General features: G+C 38.2%; 1 protein-coding gene across 2 annotated transcripts in view; it reads right to left on the minus strand.

Annotated features, from left to right (window-relative positions):
- ptpn3 (protein tyrosine phosphatase non-receptor type 3) overlaps window positions 1-23029 on the minus strand; it is a 32186-nt gene extending 9157 nt beyond the window's left edge. Inside the window, exons 1-20 of one of the 2 annotated variants that reach the window (XM_073846684.1) lie at window positions 22676-23029; window positions 18676-18845; window positions 16114-16221; window positions 15938-15980; window positions 13765-13843; window positions 13618-13662; window positions 11616-11668; window positions 11288-11405; window positions 11021-11108; window positions 10447-10535; window positions 10056-10119; window positions 9761-9891; window positions 9503-9628; window positions 5509-5622; window positions 5317-5407; window positions 4296-4373; window positions 4127-4183; window positions 3891-4047; window positions 1080-1243; window positions 898-988 (exon numbers count right to left, since the gene is read on the minus strand). In XM_073846684.1, the coding sequence (XP_073702785.1) occupies window positions 898-988; window positions 1080-1243; window positions 3891-4047; window positions 4127-4183; window positions 4296-4373; window positions 5317-5407; window positions 5509-5622; window positions 9503-9628; window positions 9761-9891; window positions 10056-10119; window positions 10447-10535; window positions 11021-11108; window positions 11288-11405; window positions 11616-11668; window positions 13618-13662; window positions 13765-13843; window positions 15938-15980; window positions 16114-16221; window positions 18676-18819 (1840 nt within the window). In that variant the 5' untranslated portion in view covers window positions 18820-18845; window positions 22676-23029. Of the gene's footprint in view, window positions 1-897; window positions 989-1079; window positions 1244-3890; window positions 4048-4126; window positions 4184-4295; window positions 4374-5316; window positions 5408-5508; window positions 5623-9502; window positions 9629-9760; window positions 9892-10055; window positions 10120-10446; window positions 10536-11020; window positions 11109-11287; window positions 11406-11615; window positions 11669-13617; window positions 13663-13764; window positions 13844-15937; window positions 15981-16113; window positions 16222-18675; window positions 18846-21907; window positions 22274-22675 lie in introns of those variants that run through there. The other variant, XM_073846685.1, reaches the window with a different exon arrangement.
- Window positions 23030-23331: the final 302 nt, after the last annotated feature.

Here is a 23331-nt window from a genome sequence, read left to right on the forward strand (position 1 = left end):
CTGTTGCATCTTTTGCAGTGTCTCACACATGAGTGGCACATTTTGTCAAGTAAAAATAATATGTGACTCTGGATCGCATCTAAAAGCTGAATAAATAAGCTTTCCATTGCTGGTTTGTCAGGATAAGACAATATTTGGCTGAGATACAACTATTTGAAAATCTGGAATCTGAAGGTGCGAAAAATCTAAATAGAGAAAATTGCCTTTAAAATTAAAAAAAGTTCTTAGCAATGCATATTACTAATCAAAAATTAAGTTATGATATATTTACGGTAAGTATCTTCATGAAACATGATCTTTACTTAGTATCCTAATGATTTTTGGCATAAAAGAAAAATCAATGATTTTAACCCATACAATGTATTGATTGGCTATTGCTACAAATGCACCCGTGCTACTTACGACTGGATTTGTGGTCCAGGGTCACATATCAACTTTTACATGCATAACCACTCATCAATGTCAGGTCCAAAACATTGGACCATTTAAAAGACCCTAGAGGCGAGGCAAGCATCGCAAGCTTTTGTTTACAGTAGCAAGTTAGCATGGGAACGGTTTTATTTGACAGCAACATGGCGGAGGAGGCAGTCAAAGTGGCCAGATACCCTGAATTATATAACATTTCATCAAGTAATTATCACAAAAAAGAGCCTGGAAAGACATATTTCTGTTATTGCATCACGGCTCAAAAGCACCTCTTGGGACCCCCTGTGTTCTGCATTGTGCTTTTTTTTTTTTAAACCATTCCTGAGTGCTGCGTCTTCAGTTTAGTTTAGCAAAGACACACTGTGTGTAAACGGCCCCTAAGTGTGCAATATTGTGAATATAGGCACTACAGGTCACAATTATTCAATTTAGCATGTGAAAATGTTTATCATAAGAAGCAATAAAACTTACATGGTAATACGTCTTTGTACCGATTCTTGTCCATATTGTCGGACTGTTTTGCGCAAGACATTGGCATGCCTTCTTTCTTCCTGTACAACTTCTGTGAGTTGCAAAACACATACACATGCAATCATCAGCAATGCACACACATGCTAACTGAGACATGCTGTGAAGCATTCACATGTCCTAACCTCAAAGTGCAGAAGCAATGTGCCAGTGACCAGTCCCCTCTCCAGACGGGTCATGGACTCCTCTAGTGTCTCTCCAGAGGGCTGAGTGTTCAGTGGGGATATTTCACTTGGAAGGGTGAGACCCTCACCTAATTGTAGCGTGGGTTCGGCTCGCAAAGAGACACCTGTAAATATGCGTTTGTGGTTTATGATTTGATGTACAAACTACATTGAGGAAAAAAGATTATTTGATCACCTGCTGATTTTGTACGTTTGCTCACTAACAAAGAAATGATCAGTCTATAATTTTAATGGTAGGTGTATTTGAGTAAGACAATAACAACAAAAACAATCCAGAAAAACGCATATAAAAAAAAGTTATAAATTGATTTGCATTTTAATGAGTGAAACAAGTAATTGACCCTTTTGCAAAACATGACTTGGTATTTGGTGGCAAAACCCTTGTTGGCAATCACAGAGGTCAGATGTTTCTTGTAGTTGGACACTAGATTTGCACACATCTCAGAAAGGATATTGTCCCACACCTCTTTGCAGATCCTCTCCAAGTCATTAAGGTTTCGAGGCTGACATTTGGCAGCTCAAACCTTCAGCTCCCTCCACAGATTTTCAATGGGATTAAGGTCTGGAGACTGGCTAGGCCACCCCAGGACCTTATTGTGCTTCTTCTTTAGCCACTTCTTTGTTGCCTTAGCCGTGTGTTTTGGGTAATTTCATGCTGGAATACCAATCCACAACCCATTTTCAATGCCCTGGCTGAGGGAAGGAGGTTCTCACCCAGGATTTGACAGAACATGGCCCCGTCCATCGTCCTTTTGATGTGGTGCAGTTGTCCTGTCCCCTTAGCAGAAAACACCCCCAAAGCATAATGTTTCCATCTCTATGTTTGACAGTGGGGATGGTGTTCTTGGGGTCATAGGCAGCATTTCTCCTCCTCCAAACACGGCGAGTTGAGTTGATGCCAAAGAGCTTGATTTTGGTCTCATCTGACCACAACACTTACACCCAGTTCTCCTCTAAATCATTCGGATGTTCATTAGCAAACTTCAGATGGGCCTGTACATGTGCTTTCTTGAGCAGGTGGACCTTGCGGGCGCTGCAGGATTTCGGTCCTTCGCGGCGTAGTGTGTTACCAATTGTTTTCTTGTTGACTATGGTCCTAGCTGCCTTGAGATCATTGACAAGATTCTCCCGTGTAGTTCTGGGCTGATTCCTCACCATTCTCATGATCATTGAGATCTTGCATGGAGTCCTAAACTGAGCCAGTTGTTTTGTATTTCTTCCATTTGCGAATAATCGCACCAACTGTTGTCACCTTCTCACTAGTGATGCGCGGGTCGGGGTTTTTTTCAACCCGCGGGTCCCGCAATTATGAAATTATTTGGCCCGCCCCAGCCCGCCCCGCAGTACTGTGTCTATTTTTACAACCCGCCCCGCCCCGCACCCGCGACAATTAAATAGACATAATGCATTGTAATGCAAATGAAAACCGAAAGTGCTTTTCGCCCTTTAAACTGGCAACAATACTGTACGATTATGAATATGAACCATAAATCAAATCATATTAATAACAAGATAATCAGTGGTGTAACGTTAGTGGTGCCGGAAGAAATGTGGGTATATATGCTTCATTTATGAATATCGTTTTGAACTTTCTGTTTGAACGCATTCGTTTACTGGATCCTTGGACTGAAAGGTTTAAAGGTTCACTGGTTTAAGGAAGTTCTGATCATGAAAATCTGCTTCTTTTTATTTGTAAGATATTGTTTTCGTTATTATGTACTGTTTAAAATGACTAGGGTGCAGGAGACGCAGCGGGCGCAATAACCAAATACATTTCAAAGCAAGCCGGCGCCACAGTCCTGACTACATCATTGCTGTCTTTATTGTGTGTTTTTAGCGAATATTTACCATCATTCACATATGACTGGATGTGGTTGACTGTCATGATTTTGGCTAATGCAGGATAATGCGCATCAGAGGAGATTTAAATACGCATAGCACCAGGCCTGCAGAGCCGAATGTGCGTTCGCTTGATGCTCTTGTGGCTGGCAGCGGGAGCTGCTTGGCGCTTTCGTGACGTGACGTGTTGATAACCTTATTAAAGAACTTAATAAAATATGAAAATAGATATTCCCAAATATGTAATATAGGCTATAGGGAATTGCACGCAACATACATTGATTTTTTTTATTTTATTTTGTATTTAATGACCCGCCCCAACCCGCCCCGCAAATAAAGTGACAGTTTCTTTACCCGCCCCAACCCGACCCGCGGGTTACCCGCGGGGCCCGCGGGTTATGAGACGACCCGCGCATCACTACTTCTCACCAAGCTGGCGATGGTCTTGTCTCCAGCTTTATGTATATCTACAATCTTGTCCCTGACATCCTTGGACAGCTCTTTGGTCTTGGCTATGGTGGAGAGTTTGAAATCTGATTGATTGATTGCTTCTGTGGACAGGTGTCTTTTATACAGGTAACAAGCTCCCTTTAAGAGAGTGCTCCTAATATCTGATGATTACCTGTTTAAAAGACACCTGGGAGCCAGAAATCTTGCTGATTAGTAGGAGATCAAACACTTATTTCACTTATTAAAATGCAAATCAATTTATAACTTCTCTGAAATGCGTTTTTTCTGAGTTTTTTGCTGTTATTCTGTCTCTCACTGTTAAAATAAACCTACCATTAAAATTATACACTGATCACTTCTTTGTCAGTGGGTAAACATACAAAATCAGCAGCACAAGATGCATCAATTCACAAATTAAACCAATGAATTCCGCTCAAATCGCATGCACAACAAAATTCGCACCTTTGCGGCGCACAAGCAATGCAAGTTCATTGCTGTGTGACTCTCGGCTTGCTTTGATGAACATGACCACCTGCTGATGTGTGTGTTCTGAAATGTCCCGCCCATTTATCAACAGCACCTGATCGCCTTCCATCAGTGGAGGCACACAGCGACTGGCCTGCAACACAGTCAATACACAGTCAATATTTGTACAAATGCAAAAACCAAGAACCCATTTATATTCAAAAGCAGCGTACCGGAGATGCAGGGTTAACATGAGAGATGGCCAGGGGCATCTTCTGATCCACGCCTCCCTAAATTTTAACCAACAATATTCTGATACATGGTCTCCCACACAAAACTTCATTTGAATGCAATTTAAAACAATGACGATAAATATGCAAACTATATCATGGACCAACTCACTTTAACGTTGAAGCCAAACTTCCCATCTTGGTCTGGGCTGATCCTCACAAGCAGCAGATCTCCATCAGCTGTCACATTCTGCATATATATAACCACAAAAATAGACCATTTCAGGTAGGTAGGATAGAAAGTGGATCAGAAAATGGAGGATTTTGAACTCTAGCTACAAAATAATGACATATTAGAGTATATGTAGACACAACAGATAATAAAAACAAGAGTATGCCGAAACATGACCTTGGAATACTGCTTCTCAAACATGATTTGAGAATGATCCAAAGAGCAACTTGTGCTACAAAATCCTAAAAACTTTTAGTCTCAGACTTTTGAACCCCACTGCAGCTATAAAGTAATTTCATGTCCTAGTTTCGTGATTTGGGAGATCGATTTTCAGTGACTCAACAGCATGACTGTAGTATCAGTGTACTGCTTGCATTTGTCAAAATGGCAAACACTGGATATTATTTCTGACAGCTGACTGCCCTGATGCTGATCTCAGACCTTCGGTTATGGTCTTGTGCCTTTTGTTGCATACAGCGTTCACCGTTTAGCAATGTTTTCATTGCTTGTCTGAAACCAAATCAAGCAGTTCGACCACATCACAAATTATTATAGATGTAAATCTGTTCCAATCTCATGACAATCTGTCAAGAACATGTCTGGGATATTAGTTTGCATGCAAAAAGCCTATTTTAGGACCAAAAACTATGTTTAAATTACAAATGCATTTATTTTTGCACCATAATAAATTTTTATGGCCATTTTCCACCTTCTCTATGACCTTAAGAAACGACTCCCGGAAAAAAATGCATTTCCACATAATCTGCAGATCTAATATAGCTTTTAACTGCCCCATCCATCAATCACAATGTGCCACAGGAAACTTTGTCATTCCAACCACTCATTTTTGACGCAATGATGCTTCGGAAAGATTTGCAAAGAAGCTTTGAAGTTAAACCCTGTTGTGAACCACATTTACTTTGGTCTTGCATCATCGCCTATCATGTACAATAACACTCACCTTATCCCACATGTGCAAATCATCCTCTTCAATGGTGATATCGTCACTATGAGACCAGCTACCACTCGTCCGGCCCTCGTCCTGACTTTTCCTTCAGTGCAATCAGTTTTAAAAAGTTACTGTGAGTATACTATTGAATACATACGTATGGCTGTAAGACTGTGTGCATCTGCATATGTAGAGTAAATTTGCCTGTAAGTGTAGAAGACGTCTTCGCTCTCAGTCACATAGCTCATTTCATTGTTCAGATTGTCCACAGATGATGGGCGTGGCTTACGGAAGTCATGGCGTAAACGAGGACTCCGCCTAAAATGAAAGACATATTATTAAGATATATTAAGCCAATTATAATGTATATATAGTAACCCTCAATCAAAATACTTTTAATGTTAAGTCTCTTATATGTAACCCATTTCTGCCACTAAATAAAAAATAAAAAAGGTAATTGCAATGTTATTGCAAGTTATTCTTTTTTCTCAGCATTGCGTGATTCAAACTCTTAAAGTCATGATTGCGAGAAAAAAGACTGATTTGTGAGATATAAAGTTCCAATTGCGAGAAAAAAGTGAATTGCCAGATATAGTCGCAATTGTGAGAAAAAAGTCAAGATTGCCAGATATAAAGTCAATTGTGAGAAAAAGTCAGAATTGCGAGATATGAACTCACAATTGAGAGAAAAAGTCTAAATTGAGAGATATAAAGTCTAAATTACTACATATAGTCACAATTGCAAGAAAAAAAGTCTGATTTGCGAGATATGTTGCGAATGTGAGAAAAAGTCTGATTTGCAAAATATTAACTCACAATTGCAAAAAAAAAATTTAACTGCCAGATATATTCGCAACTGCGAGAAAAGTCTGAATTGCGAGATATAAGGTCAATTGCGAGAAAGTCTAAATTGAGAGATATAAAGTTGAAATTGTAAGAAGTTGTGATTTGTGTGATTTGGCACATATAAAGTCACAATTGGAAGAAAAAAAGTAAATTGTGAGGTAAGTCACAATACCTTTTTTATTTTTTATTCAGTGGTGGAAACTGTCACACCACTTTGGACTGTTTGTGATAGTTTTTCCCTCTCGTGCCCATATTTAGTCCTTCCTGTTCCTGTCCTCGTCATGTGTGATTATTAGTTAATCGTTATCACCTGACTGTCTCATTATCAATCATTTATAAGCGCAGCGGTCCGGGGATGGTCCTCGAGAGAGCCTCGCCGCATTCATCGTGTGGGTGCTGGTGTCCTGCAGATCACATCTGGCTGTGGACATCATAGACAATGACACCAGCCGCACTCACGACCCAGAGCCCATCCAACCACCACCCGACTCGCGGAGCATGAGCCCGAGCCCACCGCGGATGGAGAGCCAGAGCCCAGGAACGGCAGCGCAGAGGATCGCCACGGAGCCAATCCCATCCGACCAGGTGCGAGAGCCGGCTACATTGTAAGCAAAGGTGGATGTTTCAGTGAAGTGTGACGGTGCTGAGGAAAGCACCGCCCACTACACTGCCGCTAAGGGTGAGCTGAGACTGGATCAGGGACTATTATATGTGGAACAAGACTTGATCGATTTCGACGAGGATATATATGCAGACATGCCCCCTCTTCTTCCACCATCATTTGAACTTTCTGCCTGCCCTAAACCATCTACCTGCCTGGATTTCACACCCACCCTCCCTCTGTTATCTCCTTCTATTGTCCCTGCTGCTTCAGTCCCTCCACCGCTGTCTCCTGACAGCCCCTTTGCTCACCCTCAGCCCACCATCTGTGTGGTGGGCTCGCAGCGGGTCTGCTAGTCCCCATCGGTGTCGTGACTAGAGGACCCCTCATCTCTGCCTCCAGTCTCAGAGTCCCAGACTCCTACTCAGCCCTCCGACCCAGTGGCTCCACCCTGGCTCCCAGTTCCCTCGTCTCCACTGTCTCCCATCTGCCCACCAGCTCCACCGGGCTCCCTCGTTCCTCCGGCTCCGTCTTATTCAGTCAGTGTCCTGTCATCGCCTCAGGACTCTACTCCTCTGGCTGAGCCTCGTCACTCCTTCCCACTGGCCTTATTTGGCTCCTTCCTTCCTCCAGCGCCACCTCAGTCCTCTGTCGCTCAGGCTCCACAGCGGACCTCTGAATCTCCGCCTCTGCCTCGGTCGCCTTGGGTTCCGCCTTGGCCCTCCAGATTCTCTGTGTCGCCCAGGATCATCGGCTCTCCGTCTCCACCTAGGGCTCCAACTCCACCTGCTCCGCCTTCGTCGGCTGCCCCCCTGGAGTTGTCAGCCCTTCCTCCACCATGGCTCCTCCCTTCGTCGGCTACCATCATGGCTGTGGCCTGGGTCTCGCCTGGCTCCTCCTGCTCCGGTGTTCCTTCTGTGTCCTTCCTTGCTCCTCTCTCCATCTGATCCTCCCTGGACTCTGTTTGTCACCGTCCTCCTCCCGGATACCCGTCCTCCACCAGAATCTCCTCCCACATTGACTTCCGGTTGCCATCTCACGTCCAACTCCTTCGTCCACCTCCTTAGGTCCCTCCGTCCATCTCTTCTTCTGTGGCGCGAGGTTGCGCCTTCCGAGAGGGGGGGGCGAAATGTCACACTTCTTTGGACTCTTTGTGTTGGTTTTTGCTTCTCGTGCCCATATTTGGTCCTTCCTGTTCCTGTCTTCATCATGTGTGATTATTAGTTAATTGTTATCACCTGTCTGTCTCATTATCAACCCTTTATAAGTTGGTTTCAGTTCAGTGTTTGTTGTCCGAACTCAAGGTTATGTACATGTGTTTTCCTGCCCTTCATGTCTAGATTTACCTGATGTGGATTAAATTAAAGACTTGTCATTGTATTTCACCTTTGTGTTGCGCCTGTTGTCACGACTGTGACAGAAACAGGCTTCCATACTTATATGCTCATGATTATTATTATGTCTGCACAAAAACAATAATATTGTGAAATATTTAAAAATTTTTAAATATAACTTTTTTTTTAAAGATTTTTTAAAAATGTAATTAATTTCTCTGATGGCAAAGCTGAATTTTCAGCATCATTACTCTAGTCTTTAGTGTCAAATGATCCTTCAGAAATCATTCTCTGTGCTGATTTGTTAAGAGATCTCTTATTATCAACAGTGATAACAGTTACGCTACTTATTATTCAGATGAAACCATCCTTTTTTCAGGATTCTTTGATGAATAGAAAGTTCAAAAGAATAAAAATAATTAAAAACGATTATTTATCTGAAATAATGTTTACTAGCATTAAAAACTTATTTTGTTCCATTTAATGTGTCCTTGCTGAATAAAAGCATTGATATACTTTTTTTAAAGTAGTTTTTAAAAATATCGACCCTAAACGTTTGTAATACGTTAAACAACTTCAATCCATTACCTTTAAGGAACACTCCACTGTTTTTGGAAATAGGCTCATTCTCCAACTCCCCCCGAGTTAATAAGTTGATTTATACCGTTTTGAAATCCATTCAGCCGTTCTCCTGTTCTGGCGATATCACTTTTAGCATAGCTTAGCATAGATCATTAAATCCTATTAGACCAGTAGCATCACGTTCAAAAATGACCAACAAATTTCGATATTTGTCCTATTTAAAACTTGACTCTTCTGTAGTTATATCGTGTACTAAGACCGGTGGAAATGCAAAGCTGCGAGTTTCTAGGCTGATAAGATTGGGAACTACACTTCCATTCCGGCGTAATAGTCAAGGAAGTTTGCTGCCGTAATAAGGCTGAAGCAGGAGCAGTAATACCACGCAGCACATGTGCAAATGCTAAACTAGCTGGGAACTCATTTCTGATAATACTCCGCCTGCTTCGGCCATATTACGGCAGCAAACTTCCTTGACTATTACGCCGGAATGGAAGTGTAGTTCCCAATCTTATCAGCCTAGAAACTCGCAGCTTTGCATTTCCACCGGTCTTAGTACACGATATAACTACAGAAGAGTCAAGTTTTAAATACAACAAATATGGAAACTCGTTGGTCATTTTTGAACGCGATGCTATTTGTCTAATAGGATTCAATGATCTATGCTAAGCTATGCTAAAAGTGATATCGCCAGAACAGGAGAACGGCTGAATGGATTTCAAAATGGTAAAAATCAACTTATTAACTCGGGGGGAGTTGGAGAATGAGCCTATTTCCAAAAAAAGTGGAGTGTTCCTTTAAAGATTAAATACATTAGAGTGTATCTGAGCACTGTTACCAGTTGGGTGTGTTTGGTGGTGACCGTGAGGGTAGACTCTTTGTCTCAAAGTGCTCCAGTGAGTTGGACCTCACCGCAGGGTTCAGCATCTTCTCACCAATCAACTTTCGGTACAATGGGATAGAGCTTTAACAAAAAATATATGCAATTAAACTCACACACTCATTTGGTGGAGGCAGCAATGAACTCTAATTAACTCCAGCAATAAAGAACACAGTAATTTCTTAGAATTGCTCCATCGTGACTCTGCCTGTGTACCTAAGTTTCGAAGCCGAGTGAGTGGGTTTCCTATTGTAGAACGTATGGTGGTCCACACAGGATTTCCATAGGTTCTTACAGGCACGTGAACTTGGCATGGAGAGAGAAACCACATGGTGACCCAGCTCACCCTGTATCACATATAAATGAGGAAAAAGCACAACATAAAGTCTCACACAAAGATGTTGATTTTGCAGTGTTCAATGTCTTTGAGGCATTAAGTATCTGGCTTTAATATGGTAATTATTTTGCTTTTGTTTCAAAGGACGAGCATGATTAATCATGCATATCTTACATGTTTCCGGCGTAGGTGGACAAAGAACCGCTTTCTTTTGAATGAAATTTTGATGATGTTAATCCTGAAAAAAAAAAAGCACCCATTCAAAAAGCAGCCTCCTCGTCAAAAAACTAAGTGCGCCAGAATAAAAATAAGAGATACTGTTTCCAGGGCTCTTAATTACACTAATAACAGTAATTATACTTTTATACAGTGTTTGTATCCCATCCATTGTAATGATAATCACATCCCTGATAAACAGAGCCGCAGGACTGTCAAACGTCATTCATAACAGCTATAAACATGCTTAAAAAGTGCATTTTACAAAAAACATACATCAAGCATACACACAATTACAAATAAAGTGAGCAAAAACATTCAAGAAAGAATCTGATTGGCCAAAACTTACCATGGGAAAAAACTGGAGCAAATCAAATTGCAAAACAAAGCCACGCCTCCTGATGTAATGCCCACCCAGAGGGCAGGGTTGTTAACATCCTATAAAAAGTAATTTATGAAATGTAATTAAATCAACCATGAACATAATCCTTTGAACTTTAAAACAACATTATCATATTGTTGACCCAAAAAGGAAAATTAGCCAGCTCCTGCATCAGCAGCACCATACGCATATTTCTTGGTACTCTCGATAATGACGGAGTATGTGACTTGGAGGAGTAAAAATTGTTAGAACTAAGAATAAACTTGTTATTTTTGTTTTCTTTGTGCTCAAAATGTTCTCAAAGCGTCATAACATTAAGGACTATTACTATTTTAACAATGTCTTTACTACCTTTTTGGGCATTGAATGTGGTAGTTGAGGTGCTGTCTATGCAGGGTCAAAAAGGTTTTGGAATTCATCAAAAATATCTTAAATTGTGTTCCAAAGATGAATGAAGGTCTTACACGTTTTGAACAACATGAGGGTGAATAATGAATGACAGAAGTTTAATTTTAGTGTGAACTGTCCCTTTAAGTGGTACCTGAGCATGATGTAGCTCCACTCCATACAGGTCTAATGTTCTTGCTGTATTCAAATAACACAACTCAGCCTCACTCTGAGACAGACCTCTGAAACACATTCAGACATGTACAATTAATAAATGTGTGTGTGTGTGTGTGTGTGTGTGTGTGTGTGTGTGTGTGTGTGTGTGTGTGTGTGTGTGTGTGTGTGTGTGTGTGTGTGTGTGTGTGTGTGTGTGTGTGTGTGTGTGTGTGTTGTTTGAATATATAAATGTGTGCTGACATACTTGTGCTGTGGATGCAGCGACTCCACTTTTAGAAGGAACTCATGGTCTTGTTCAGGAAGAAAATGGGTCTGACAGAGGTATCCGGCAGGAGTTTCAGGGACGTAGTCTCCAAGCTCAGCTGTCAAACAGGAGTGTTAAAATGCTTTGTTTAAGAAACAGTGATTGTATGTGCTTTGTTAAGTCATCTATAATTTTGACAGTGCTATTAACCCCAGCTATTTCCTGGAGAAGACTCAAGAACACAGACACATTCTCTGTAACATCAATAATGTTTCTATGGCAGGGCTGCCCAATCACAAAGTGAGAAAGTGTAATTTACACAACTTACACTGAACAGAGTAAGAAGCTAGTACCACAGCTGAGCTTAAAGGACACTTTAACCTGCAATAAAAAAACAGCATAATATTTTGGGATACATGTATGTGACCCTGAACCACAAAACCAGTCATAAGGGTCTATTTTTTGAAGTTTTCCATTGATGTATGGTTTGTTAGGATAGGATAATATTTGGCCGAGATACAACTATTTGAAAATCTGGAATATGAGTGTGCAAAAAAAATCTAAATACTGAGAAAATCACCTTTAAAGTTGTCCAAATTAAGTTATTAACAATGCATATTACTAATCAAAAATTAAGTTTTGATATATTTACAGTAGAAAATGTACAAAATATATTAATGGAACATGATCTTTACTTAATATCCTAATGATTTTTGGCATAAAAAAACCCCAATAATTTAGATTATTGATACAAATATACCTGTGCTACATGTACTTAAGACTGGTTTTGTGGTTAATTTGGTAATTAATCATCAGGGTACAGATATCCATGGTAGTGTATTATAATTCTGATATACAATAGTATGTTTATCAGACCACACACACAACCTCACAACCCATCTATACCTCCCCGAGTTATATTCTCTATCCAGAATCACCAGTTTTTCAAAGACTGCATAACCAGCATCCTGCATGTATTATATTGATGTGGGTTGCTGGTATTTTTATAGTCTTTTTGATTATATATATAAAAAAAAAAAGAACACACACACACACACACACACACACACACACACACACACACACACACACACACACACACACACACACACACACACACACACACACACACACACACACACACACACACACACACACACACACACACACACACAAAATACTATATGCAATATTAAATTTTTCTATAGCAGATTTCAAAGTAAAATCATAGTTATCCATTTTTCATACTGTAAATTATATTGTTATTATACCTAAATTCAGTTGTAGCATATAAAATACTGGTTTTAAATATAAAGGGTATGCATTTATAATACATAATAATTTATCAGTTATTAGTCTAACAGGAAAACATTTATTCTGTCATCTCCATCTGTTAGCAGTTGATATTACTTTCTCTGATCAATCATTTATGAAAATCTAGTGATATCAGACTAACAGGACTATATTATATTACTGTCCATAGCTTTGAGGCATAAGCTCAAAGACATAATACTTTTATTCAGCAAGGATGCATTAAATTGATCAAAAGTGACAGTAAAGACTTTTCCAAAGATTTCTTTTTAAAAAAAAATGATCTCTTAAACTTTCTATTCATCAAAGAATTCTGAAAAAAGTATCAGAGTTTAAACAAAAAATGTAAGCAGCAAAAGTGTTTTCAACACTGATAATGTTGAAGAATTATTGTTATAATTTTTTTAGGCACCAAATCAGCATATTAGATAGATCATGTGGCACTGAGAACTAGTGTAATGGCTGCTAAAATTCAGCTTTACCATCAAAGACATAAAGGATATTTTAAAACAGAAAGCAGTTATTTTAAATTATACTAATATTTCACTGTGAAGAGACTGTGAACTTTCTGACCCTGCATAGACAGCAATGCAACTGACACGTTCAAGGGCCAGAAAGGTAGTAAGGACATTGATAAAATAGTCCATCAGTGGTTCAACAGTAATTCTATGAAGCTACAAAAATACTTTTTGTGTGCAAAGAAAACAAAAACTATTTTATTCAACCATTTCTTCTCTTCTGTGTCAGTCTTTGACATGCGTTGCTGTCTATGCAGGGTCAGAAAGCTAATTTGTTGAACTAAGCTTAATTTGTGTTCTGAAGATGAACTAAGGTTTTACGGATTTGGAACGACATGAGGGTGAATAAATTAATGATAGAATTTTTATTTTTGGGTGAACTTCAAATAATTGCAGCCTTGGTAAACATAAGACACATCTTTCAAAAAATAGAGAAAGCTTACCAACCCCAAATTTTGAATGGTATAGTGTACTGTAGGTGCAAAGCAACTCAATAGTTACCTCCCCTCACAAATGTCCTTCTTAATTTGCAAGAAATAAAAGTGCCTGCAAAACAAAATAAGGGTCAGAAAACTCTCACTCTCACATTCATATAAATAATATATATATATGTGTCTCTCTCATTTGCACATAAACAAGGAGATGTACCTGGTCTGTTCGTGCTGGAGGGAGTTTGGGTCAGAGATGAAGAACCGCACTCTGAATATTAAAAAGAACGGAGCGGAACCTGAGTAAATAACAAGGGGAGAGAGACAGCAAAGGACACGGTTAGAGGAAAAGGACCTCAAAAAAACATGCAAGCAACAGATATTTATTGATTGGGGTTACATTTAAACTCAGTATCTTACTATTTTTAGAAAAAAAAGGGTAGGAAATTGTGGTTTTGGCAACAATAAATCTAAGTCAATCTATTAAACCATAATTTAAAGTCAAAAAAGCAGGTTGGCGCTGAAGCGTGCGCTGCAAACACCCACTGTGGCCTATTGCATGCACATCACGTCTGATGACTCAAGTAAGTTAATTTATTAAATCAGCCACCTCCAATTCTCATGGGTAAACAAACATGTGTCTTCCGATGCGCTTTTAAAGGAAACTAAATTCTTTGTGCTCCTATGACATAACTCATATTACACACTCATCAAACATGTGCGCTCTAGACCCAGATGGAATCTGATTCCACAGAACTTCTGCAAAAAATTCCTGCAGATTTCCACAGAATTTAAACAGCATTCTATATATGTGACCCTGGACCACAAAACCAGTCTTAAGTCGCTGGGGTATATTTGTAGCAATAGCCAAAAATACATGGTATGGGTCAAAATTATTGATTTTTCTTTTATGTCAAAAATCATTAGGAAATTAAGTAAAGATCATGTTACATTAAGATTTTTTGTAAAATTCCTACTGTAAACCTATCAAAATGTAATTTTTGATTAGTAATATGCATTGTTAAGAACTTAATTTGGACAACTTTAAAGGTGATTTTCTCAGTATTTAGATTTTTTTGCACCCTTAGATTCCAGATTTTCAAATAGATGTATCTCGGCCAAATATTGTCCTATCCTAACAAACTATACATCAATAGAAAGCTTATTTATTGAGCTTTCATATGATCTATATATCTCAGTTTTGTAAAATTTAACCTTATGACTGGTTTTGTGGTCCAGGGTCACATATACACTCTTCGTGTTTATCATACGTTTCTTCAAAAAGAGTTCTAAATATATTTAAAAAAAAAATAAAACATCTATGTCTAATACTGATAAGTTCATAATTTTCATACTAGCTGATATCTGACCAATGTTAAAATGCTACAGCTGAGGTAAAAGGTTTACATATACCTTGCAGAATCTGCAAGTGTTTTTATTTAGTACTGACCTATTTCACTTAACTTAAATTTAACTTATTTTGTCTTCTGGGGAACATGTAAGCATCTTCTGTAGCTTCTGAAGGGCAGTACTAAATGAAAAATCTTCATTCTGTTCAAAAGTTTTCACCCCACGGCTCTTAATGCATCGTATTTCCTTCTAAAGCATCAGTGAGCGTTTAAACCTTCTCTAATAGTTGCATATCCCTCAGTTATCCTCAGTGTGAAAAGATGGATCTCAAAATCATACAGTCATTGTTGGAAAGAGTTCAAATACACAAAAATACTAAAAAAAACAAGAAATTTGTGGGAGCTGACAGATTTTTCTGAAGAAAGACAGGCAGTTTAACTTCAGGACAAACAAGGGACTCATGAACAACTATCACTAAACAAAAAAAAAAACAGCTATGGAATATTCAGGTAACAACAGTATTAAGAATCAAGTGTATGTAAAATGTTCTCTTGTGGACTATATGTATACATCTTTTATGTAAAATATCTTACTCAGGTAAGTACTAAATAAAAAATAACATGCATTTTGTATGATCCCTCTTATCTTGGTAAAATAATTAACATTTTGCAGATTCTGCAAGGTGTATGTAAACTTATGACCTCAACTGTACATCATTTTGTCAAAATAAATGAATAAAAATAAATTGTACATGCTACAAGCACATTTATCCCAACATTATGAATAGTCATTTTAGGAATGGCTAAGATTACATTTAATGGTGTTATTAAATTGTTGTTGTTTTTTAATTAACTTAAAGTGAACATTAAATGACAGCAAAGGGAATTTAACTTTAAAAATAGGTGGAAAGGTGCATGCTAAATTAAATAACCAATCAGATTTTTTACCATAAATGTAAAAATAAATATCCTGACCCCAGGTTGGCCTGTGTGTGTGTGTGTGTGTGTGTGTGTGTGTGTGTGTGTGTGTAGTTTCTCTCTCACCCTTCAGCTGTTTCTTAAAGGGTTTGTTAGGGTCCAGCCATCTCTGAAATGACAGATTTAATCAGTTCAAAACATTGAAACCATCATGTTTCCTAAGACAGGGCATTACTTGTCTCTATTTCTGGGTCATAGCAATAAACACTTGCTCTTTTGCAAACAACCACACATTCATTTACCGGAGAACTGGACGTGTCCTCACTGATCTGCAGGCTAAAGTACTGTTTCTCCACTATGTTGAGGTGTTCACAAGCCAAGTCGAACAGCAGATGACCAGCATCGTGTTTCTGCAAAGCAATAACACATGCTGTCCCATTACAAATGGTACAGTTTAACAAACCTATATTTATAAAGTGACCATATTCTATTGGGGTTAAAGGGATAGTTCACCCAAAAATAAAAAATTGGTCATTAATTACTCACCTTCATATCGTTACAAACCTGTAAGACCTTCGTTCATCTTCAACACAAATTAAGATATTTTTGATGAAATCTGAGAGCTTTCTGACCCTGCATAGACACCAACGCAGCTACCATGTTTAAGGCCCAGAAAGGTAATAAGAACGTTAAAATAGTACATGTGATGTGACATCAGGGGCTCAACCTTAATTTTATGAAGCTATTATTAATGACTTATTAATGACTTTATGCAGCCATTTCTTCTCTTCCATGTCAGTCTTTGATGCGCGTCTAAGACTATTGTTGCGGAATTGTTGGATAAAGTGTTTATTTTTGTTTTCTTTGTGCACAAGAAGTACTCTCGTAGCTTCATTATGATTGAACCACTGATGTTACACAGACTATTTTAACAATGTCCCTACTGCTATTCTGGGCCTTGATCGTGTCAGTTACTTTGCTGTCTATGGAGGGTCAGAAAGCTCTTGGATTTCAACAAAAATATCTTAATTTGTGTTTTCAAAGATGAACAATGATGAAAGATGAAGGTCTTATTGGTTTGAAATGACATGAGGGTGAGTAATTAACGACATAATTTTAATTTTTGGGTGAACTATCCTTTTAACATACAGTAACATAACCAAAAAACATATCAATTGTGTATATTATTACAACTGTGTTCTATTTTAATATATTTTAAAATGTAATTTATTCCTATGGTGACAATTTTCAGCATCATTACTCTAGACTGTGTCACATGATCCATTAGAAGTGTCACATGATCCATTAGAAATTATTCTAATATGCTGATTTGATGATAAAAAAACATTTCTTATTATTATCAATGTTGAAAACAGTTTTGCTGCTTAATATTTTCATGAAAACCGATACATTTTATTCAGGATTAAAAATAAGTTATTTAAAATATAATTCTTTAGTAATATTGTAAAGGTGTTGGTCACTTTTGGTCAATTTAATGCATTCTTGGCTGAACAAAACAAATCAAAATTTAATTTAATGATAGCAAATGAGATGTCCGCAAACTTGATGACAACAATTATGTTATTTAACTATATTCATAATTAAAGAAATAGACAATTCTGTCATTAGTTACTCATTCTCTTGTCATTCCAAACCCATAAGACTTTCGTTCATCTTCAGAACTCAAATTAAGATATTTATGATTAAATCTGAGAGCTTTCTGACCCTCCATAGACGGCAACACAACTGACACGTTTAAGGTCCAGAAAAGTAGTAAGGACATTGTTAAAATAGTCCATGTGACATCAGTGGTTCAACCGTAAAGTTATGAAGCTACAAGGACACTTTTTGTGTGCAAAGAAATAAAAAATAATGCATCTATTCAATTTATTCTTGTGTGTCAGTCTTCGACACACGTTCACGAGAGTACAAAACGCATGTGTGTGGCGCTGCTGACGCAGAAGCCGGCGTTCTGACGTAAAACCCGGAAGCGCTTTGCCTTGTTTACAAGCAGAGGAAGACGGACTCTGTAGGTAAAGCAGTTTTTGTAAACGTTTAGACATGTTTTTTGCCCAACCTTTTGTCCATCCAAGAGAGATGGACGTTCTACATCAGAACACTGGCTAAAGAAAAGAAACTGTTGAATAAAGTCATTCTTTTTGTTTCCTTTGTGCACATTCATAACATTAAGGTTGAAGTATTGATGTCACACAGTGTATTTTAACAATGTCCTTACTGCCTTTCTGGGTCTTGAATGTGGTAGTTGCGTCAAAAAGCTCTTGGATTTCATCAGAAAAATCATTAGTTTGTTTTCAGAGGATAAACGATGGTCTTACGGGTTTGGAACGACATGAGGGTGAGTAATTAATGACATAATTTCATTTTTGGGTGAACTATCCTTTTAAGTTTTAATAATTAAATTGAGCATTTAAAACTTATATTAAATATAATTTAATTAAATTATTAAATTGAATTATTCACCCAGTCAATGTTATCAGAGTCAATAATCTCAATATTCACGAGCCAATTAACTCATTTCTGTCATCTAGCATAAGACCCTATTTACAGTGACTGTTTTCATGACTGTTTCCGCCTGGCAAACGTGTCTGTGTGTGTGTGTGTGTGTGTGTGTGTGTGTGTGTGCGGGTGGGTGGGTGTCCTTCAGAACATGAAGCCAAGGTTGCAGCAGTGCAATATGGAACATGAGAAGATAAGCACCAGTGTAATATCCATCTCCACCCTCGGACTGCCAATAAAGGCAAGCTCATGCACACATGCACATTACTTCTCTCTCTCTAGGGCTTTAGCAGTCATATTCGCTCATCCTACGACCCAAACACAACCGCGAACGCTCTTATACTCACACTGACGGTAAAATTTTGGGTCGTGCCATCAGGGAAGAGCACTACACAGAGTAGGCCGGAGCGTGGCATGTGTGTATGTTTGGACAGATCGGCGCGTCCAAGAGCAGTGATCTTGTTTCCAAGCATGCACCATGGGGATGTCATCTCCCAGCACCGTCACATATGCACACCTGCCAAAACAAGGAGTCAGACAGGTTAAACGCAAGCACATGTTCCAAACGTGAAGGTGACGATGACGAAGATGATGACTACCTGTAGTAAAATAACGTGACACATGTGCAGAACTTCTGTACGTGCCGTTCCAGTGTTATGAAACTAATGTATACAGTACATTCTCTTTCTGTGTGCAACGGACTTTTTAAAAACATGTTGTGAATTGCATACGATGACGAGACCTTGACAAATCCCTTATAACTGTAATTATGCAACCTGTGTAGAGAATGTTCCAGCCCAAATGATGGATGGACAGGTCAGCACAGATACTGTGCCTATTACATGCTTGCCGAAAATATCTTAAGAAAACATTTGACATATTAATGATTTCAGTAACAGTCAGCCTGTTATTTAAGAACACACCTATTGTGAGAGGCACTTTAACTTTTGATAAGTTTAAAAATGGAGCTGTTATGATGTCATCAACATTTAGAGTCAGTTTATAAGCATTTGGGTTTCATTAACACTCTCTTACTCATCCTTTTCTCTACCCTTTTACACACACATACACACTCAGTCACACTCTCTAGGTCTAAACATGTTCTTGCATTGTTTTTCACACTCGTCTTTTCCCCTCCCAGCACAGGCCAGGAATGTGGGCTATTTTACTACCCAAAGAGACAAGAAAGAGTGAGAAAGAGTTTCACTGTTAAGGCCAAAACAGAGAAGCACTTTCTTCTACTTTCATAACTTTCTTAAAAGTCATAGTGACAGAGTGAAATATATTGAAAATCTCATTCCTTATTTTCCTACACTGTCAAAAATGTGACACACTAGTTTATTTATTGTCGTTACAACAGTGACTTAAATGTTCATTAGTCTTATGGAAAGTTTTTATATTATTCTGTCCTGTCACTGTGTTGTACATATATACATACTTAGATATACTTTGGAGACAAATCATTGTTCTTTTTTGTAAAAACAATACAGGAAGTAAGCAATGATTTTAATACTCTATTAAAACAAACTAAATAGTTGTAACTTATAATCTTTATAATTAGCGATATGTAAAAACAAAAGGTTAAGGCTGATCTGTGCCTGCTTAATATTCAGTGTAAAAATACACTACCAGTCAAAAGTTTTTGAACAGTAAGATTTTTAATGTTTTTAAAAAAGTCTGCTCACCAAGCCTGCATTTATTTGATTCAAAGTACAGCAGAAACAATAAAAATTTGAAATATTTGTACTATTTAAAATAACTACTTTCTATTTGACTATATTATAAAAAATAAAGTTTATTTCTATGATCAAAGCTAAATTTTTAGCAACATTACTCCAGTCTTTAGTGTCACATGATCCCTAAGGAATTATTCTAATATGCTGATTTGCTGTTCAAGAAATGTATTATTATTATTATTATCAATATTTAAACAGTTGCGTAGATTTTTTCAGGATTCTTTGATGAATAGAAATATCCAAAGACCAGCATTTATCAGAAATAAAACACTTTTGTAACAGTTAAAAACAGTTTTTTTTTTACAAAGAAATTAATACTTTTATTTAGCAAGGATGCTTTAAATTAATCAAAGGTGATGATAAAGGCATTTATGAAGTTACAAACAATTTCTATTTCAGATAAATGCTGTTCTTCTAAAGTTAAACTTTCTATTCCTTAAAGAAACCTGAAAAAATTCTACTTAGCTGTTTTCAACATAATAGTAATAATAAATGTTATTATTAAACAGCAAATCAGAATATTAGAATGATTTCTGAAGGATCACGTGACTGGAGTAATGATGCAAAAAAGTCAGCTTTGAAATCACAGGAATAAATGACATTTTAAAATATATTTAAATAGAAAACCGTTATTTTAAATAGTAAAAATATTTCAAAATGCTACTGTTTTGAAACTTTTGACTGGTAGCGTATGTTGCAGCATAAAACCTAAATTATTCTGCTCTGACCCACCTTCACCCTTAATATCACAATATACAGTTGTAATTGCTGTGTTAATGCATTTCTGCTACCTCTGATCAATATTAAACAGTCTGTGTAAAGAAACTACAGTACCACTTCAGAAGCGCTTCTCTGCCAAATTCGGCAAAAGACTAGGGTATGTCCCCATTTAAAGGAATGGTTTGCCGAAAAATGAATATTATGTCATTGATTACTCATCCTCATGTCGTTCTAAAACCTTTGTTTATCTTCGGAACACAAATTAAGATATTTCTGATAAAATCCGAGACAGCAACGTAACTGACACGTTAAAGGGCCAGAAAGGTAGTAAGGACATCATTAAAATAGTCCATGCGACATCAGTGGTTCAACCTTACGCTACGACAATACTTTCTAAATAAAATCGGTATTTTTGTTTTCTTAGGTTTTCTCATAGCTTCGTAAAATTAAGGTTGAATTTAATGATGTCCCTCTACTACCTTTCTGGGCCTTGAATGTGTCAGTTGCATTGCTGTCTATGCAGGGTCAGAAAGCTCTAGGATTTCATCAAAAATATCTTGATTTGTGTTCCAAAGATGAACAAAGGTCTTGGAACAACATGAGGGTGAGTTTTCATTTTTCGGTGAACTATCCCTTTAAGGCATCTTGACATCACCAAGTTAGGGCTGCTTTGTTCCTGCTCTAAACTCAGTGTAAAGACATGGTGCTGTGCAAGAGCCAGACAAAATAATGCCTGCTCTAACCCACCTCAAACCTAATATCACAGTATGCAGTTCCTATGTCAATGCTTTTAAGCCACCCCTGAGCAGAATTAAACAGTCCGTGTAAAACAATGGTCATTTCAGAAGCACTTCTGTTCCACATTTAAAGTGTAAATATGCCATTAGAGAAGTAAACATGAGTAAACTGTACAAAGTACGTTGATGCTTTGGCAGTTTTGTGTGCAAAACATTCACGTCAATAAAGTACTTTGTAACTCGAGTGAGAGAGAGGCAGTGAATTTGATACACATCTATAGAAATACCATGTTATTTGATACTAAGATTATAACAATTCATGTTAACAGCCTGCAGTTATTTCAAACTGAGCAACTTTAAATCACTCTTTTATTTTCAGACCTTACCTTACAGTTTCTGATCCTACGCTCTCTGGAATTCTTCTGCAGTTGCATTAGTTAGGGAACTAGGGAATTTATTTTGAGTTAACACTAACCTTAGACGTTCACCAAGTTTTGTCTCACTTTCTGACTTAATAAAACACACTTCAGATGTCTAAAGTATACAGCTTTTCTTTCACTCACGTTTGGAAACGGCGTGGTGAGCATTAAAAGTTAATGTTTACCAGTAGCTCAGTTGGAAAGAGCTACACGCTTGAGCTCACTTTTGAGAGACGCGATATTTACGAGGTAGGAAGTGTAATGACTGTAGACCATATTTAAAACAAAGGCCTTTCTGACTCTAAATACGGCGGTTTAAAGTATTAGAAACACAATAGCAGCACTAAACATTTAAACGCGAGAAACGCTCAAAGTTTCTGTATGACATACGGGCTTTTCTGGGTGTGACGTCTTACATTTCTGACTGAAGTCCACGCTGATCTGCTCGAGCTCGGACTGTGTCAGATATCAGAACCGAACTGTCACGAATTCAAACGAGCAGAACAACGAACAGACAGCCCTTCACCAACATTTTGGCTGGAATAAATGTTTCAGACTAAGCGAAACAACAAGTTTTGGAGCTTATCGCGATATCTACCAAGAACCATCTAGGAGTGAACAGATTTGTTGTTTTTAAAGCCAAATAACAGTCATTTGGCATTTTCCCCCTTCAGCCCACGAATCTGGAGTCCAAACGGGACGTTCCCACAGCGTAGAAAAGCGTCAGAAAGTTACCTGCTTAAGGTGCTCTGAACGTCTCTGCGATGCTAGATGTGCTTATAGTTCCCGTGATGAGAGAAAACTTTCCATGTTAAGGCGTTCATGGTTGCAGGTGTCGGTAAACTTCCGGATTATGTTATTTTTTTTCTCCAGGTTCCTTCGGGAGGGCAAACACCGCGTCACCGCGCTGACCACGAGTGCGAGATTTAGCGTGAACTTGTAGCAAATGTATTGTTATTATGTTTCCCTTCTCACTGCTAGTGTGATTACAACACACGTTTCACATATTTCATGATGTGCATGTGATTGTCAACCCACGTATGAACACTTCCGAGTTTACACGAGCCTTGATCTCTAGGCGTGATTCGTGTTGTGCGTGAAATCTCAGGAATTCCAACGGGTGCGCGCAGTCTCAGGTGCGTGTGCCCGCCGGTTTAGGGCGCTGCCTCCCTTGAGTCAATACTGCACACGTGAGTCCCAAAAACTGGTATCCCAGCCTAGGCAGGCTGGTTTTAAATGCTTTTTAGGCGCCCTTCAGCTAGTCAGGGTGGGAGACCAGCTGGCCGCCCAGCTAAACACCAGCTTGGTCAGGCTGGACCAGTTTAAACCTACTACGTTCAGAAAATAGGCAGATGACCCTCAGGGTTGTCATGGTGGTATAGCCAAATGTG

This window comes from Garra rufa, chromosome 9, assembly GCF_049309525.1.
Source record: "Garra rufa chromosome 9, GarRuf1.0, whole genome shotgun sequence".
Classification (NCBI taxonomy): Eukaryota; Metazoa; Chordata; class Actinopteri; order Cypriniformes; family Cyprinidae; genus Garra; species Garra rufa.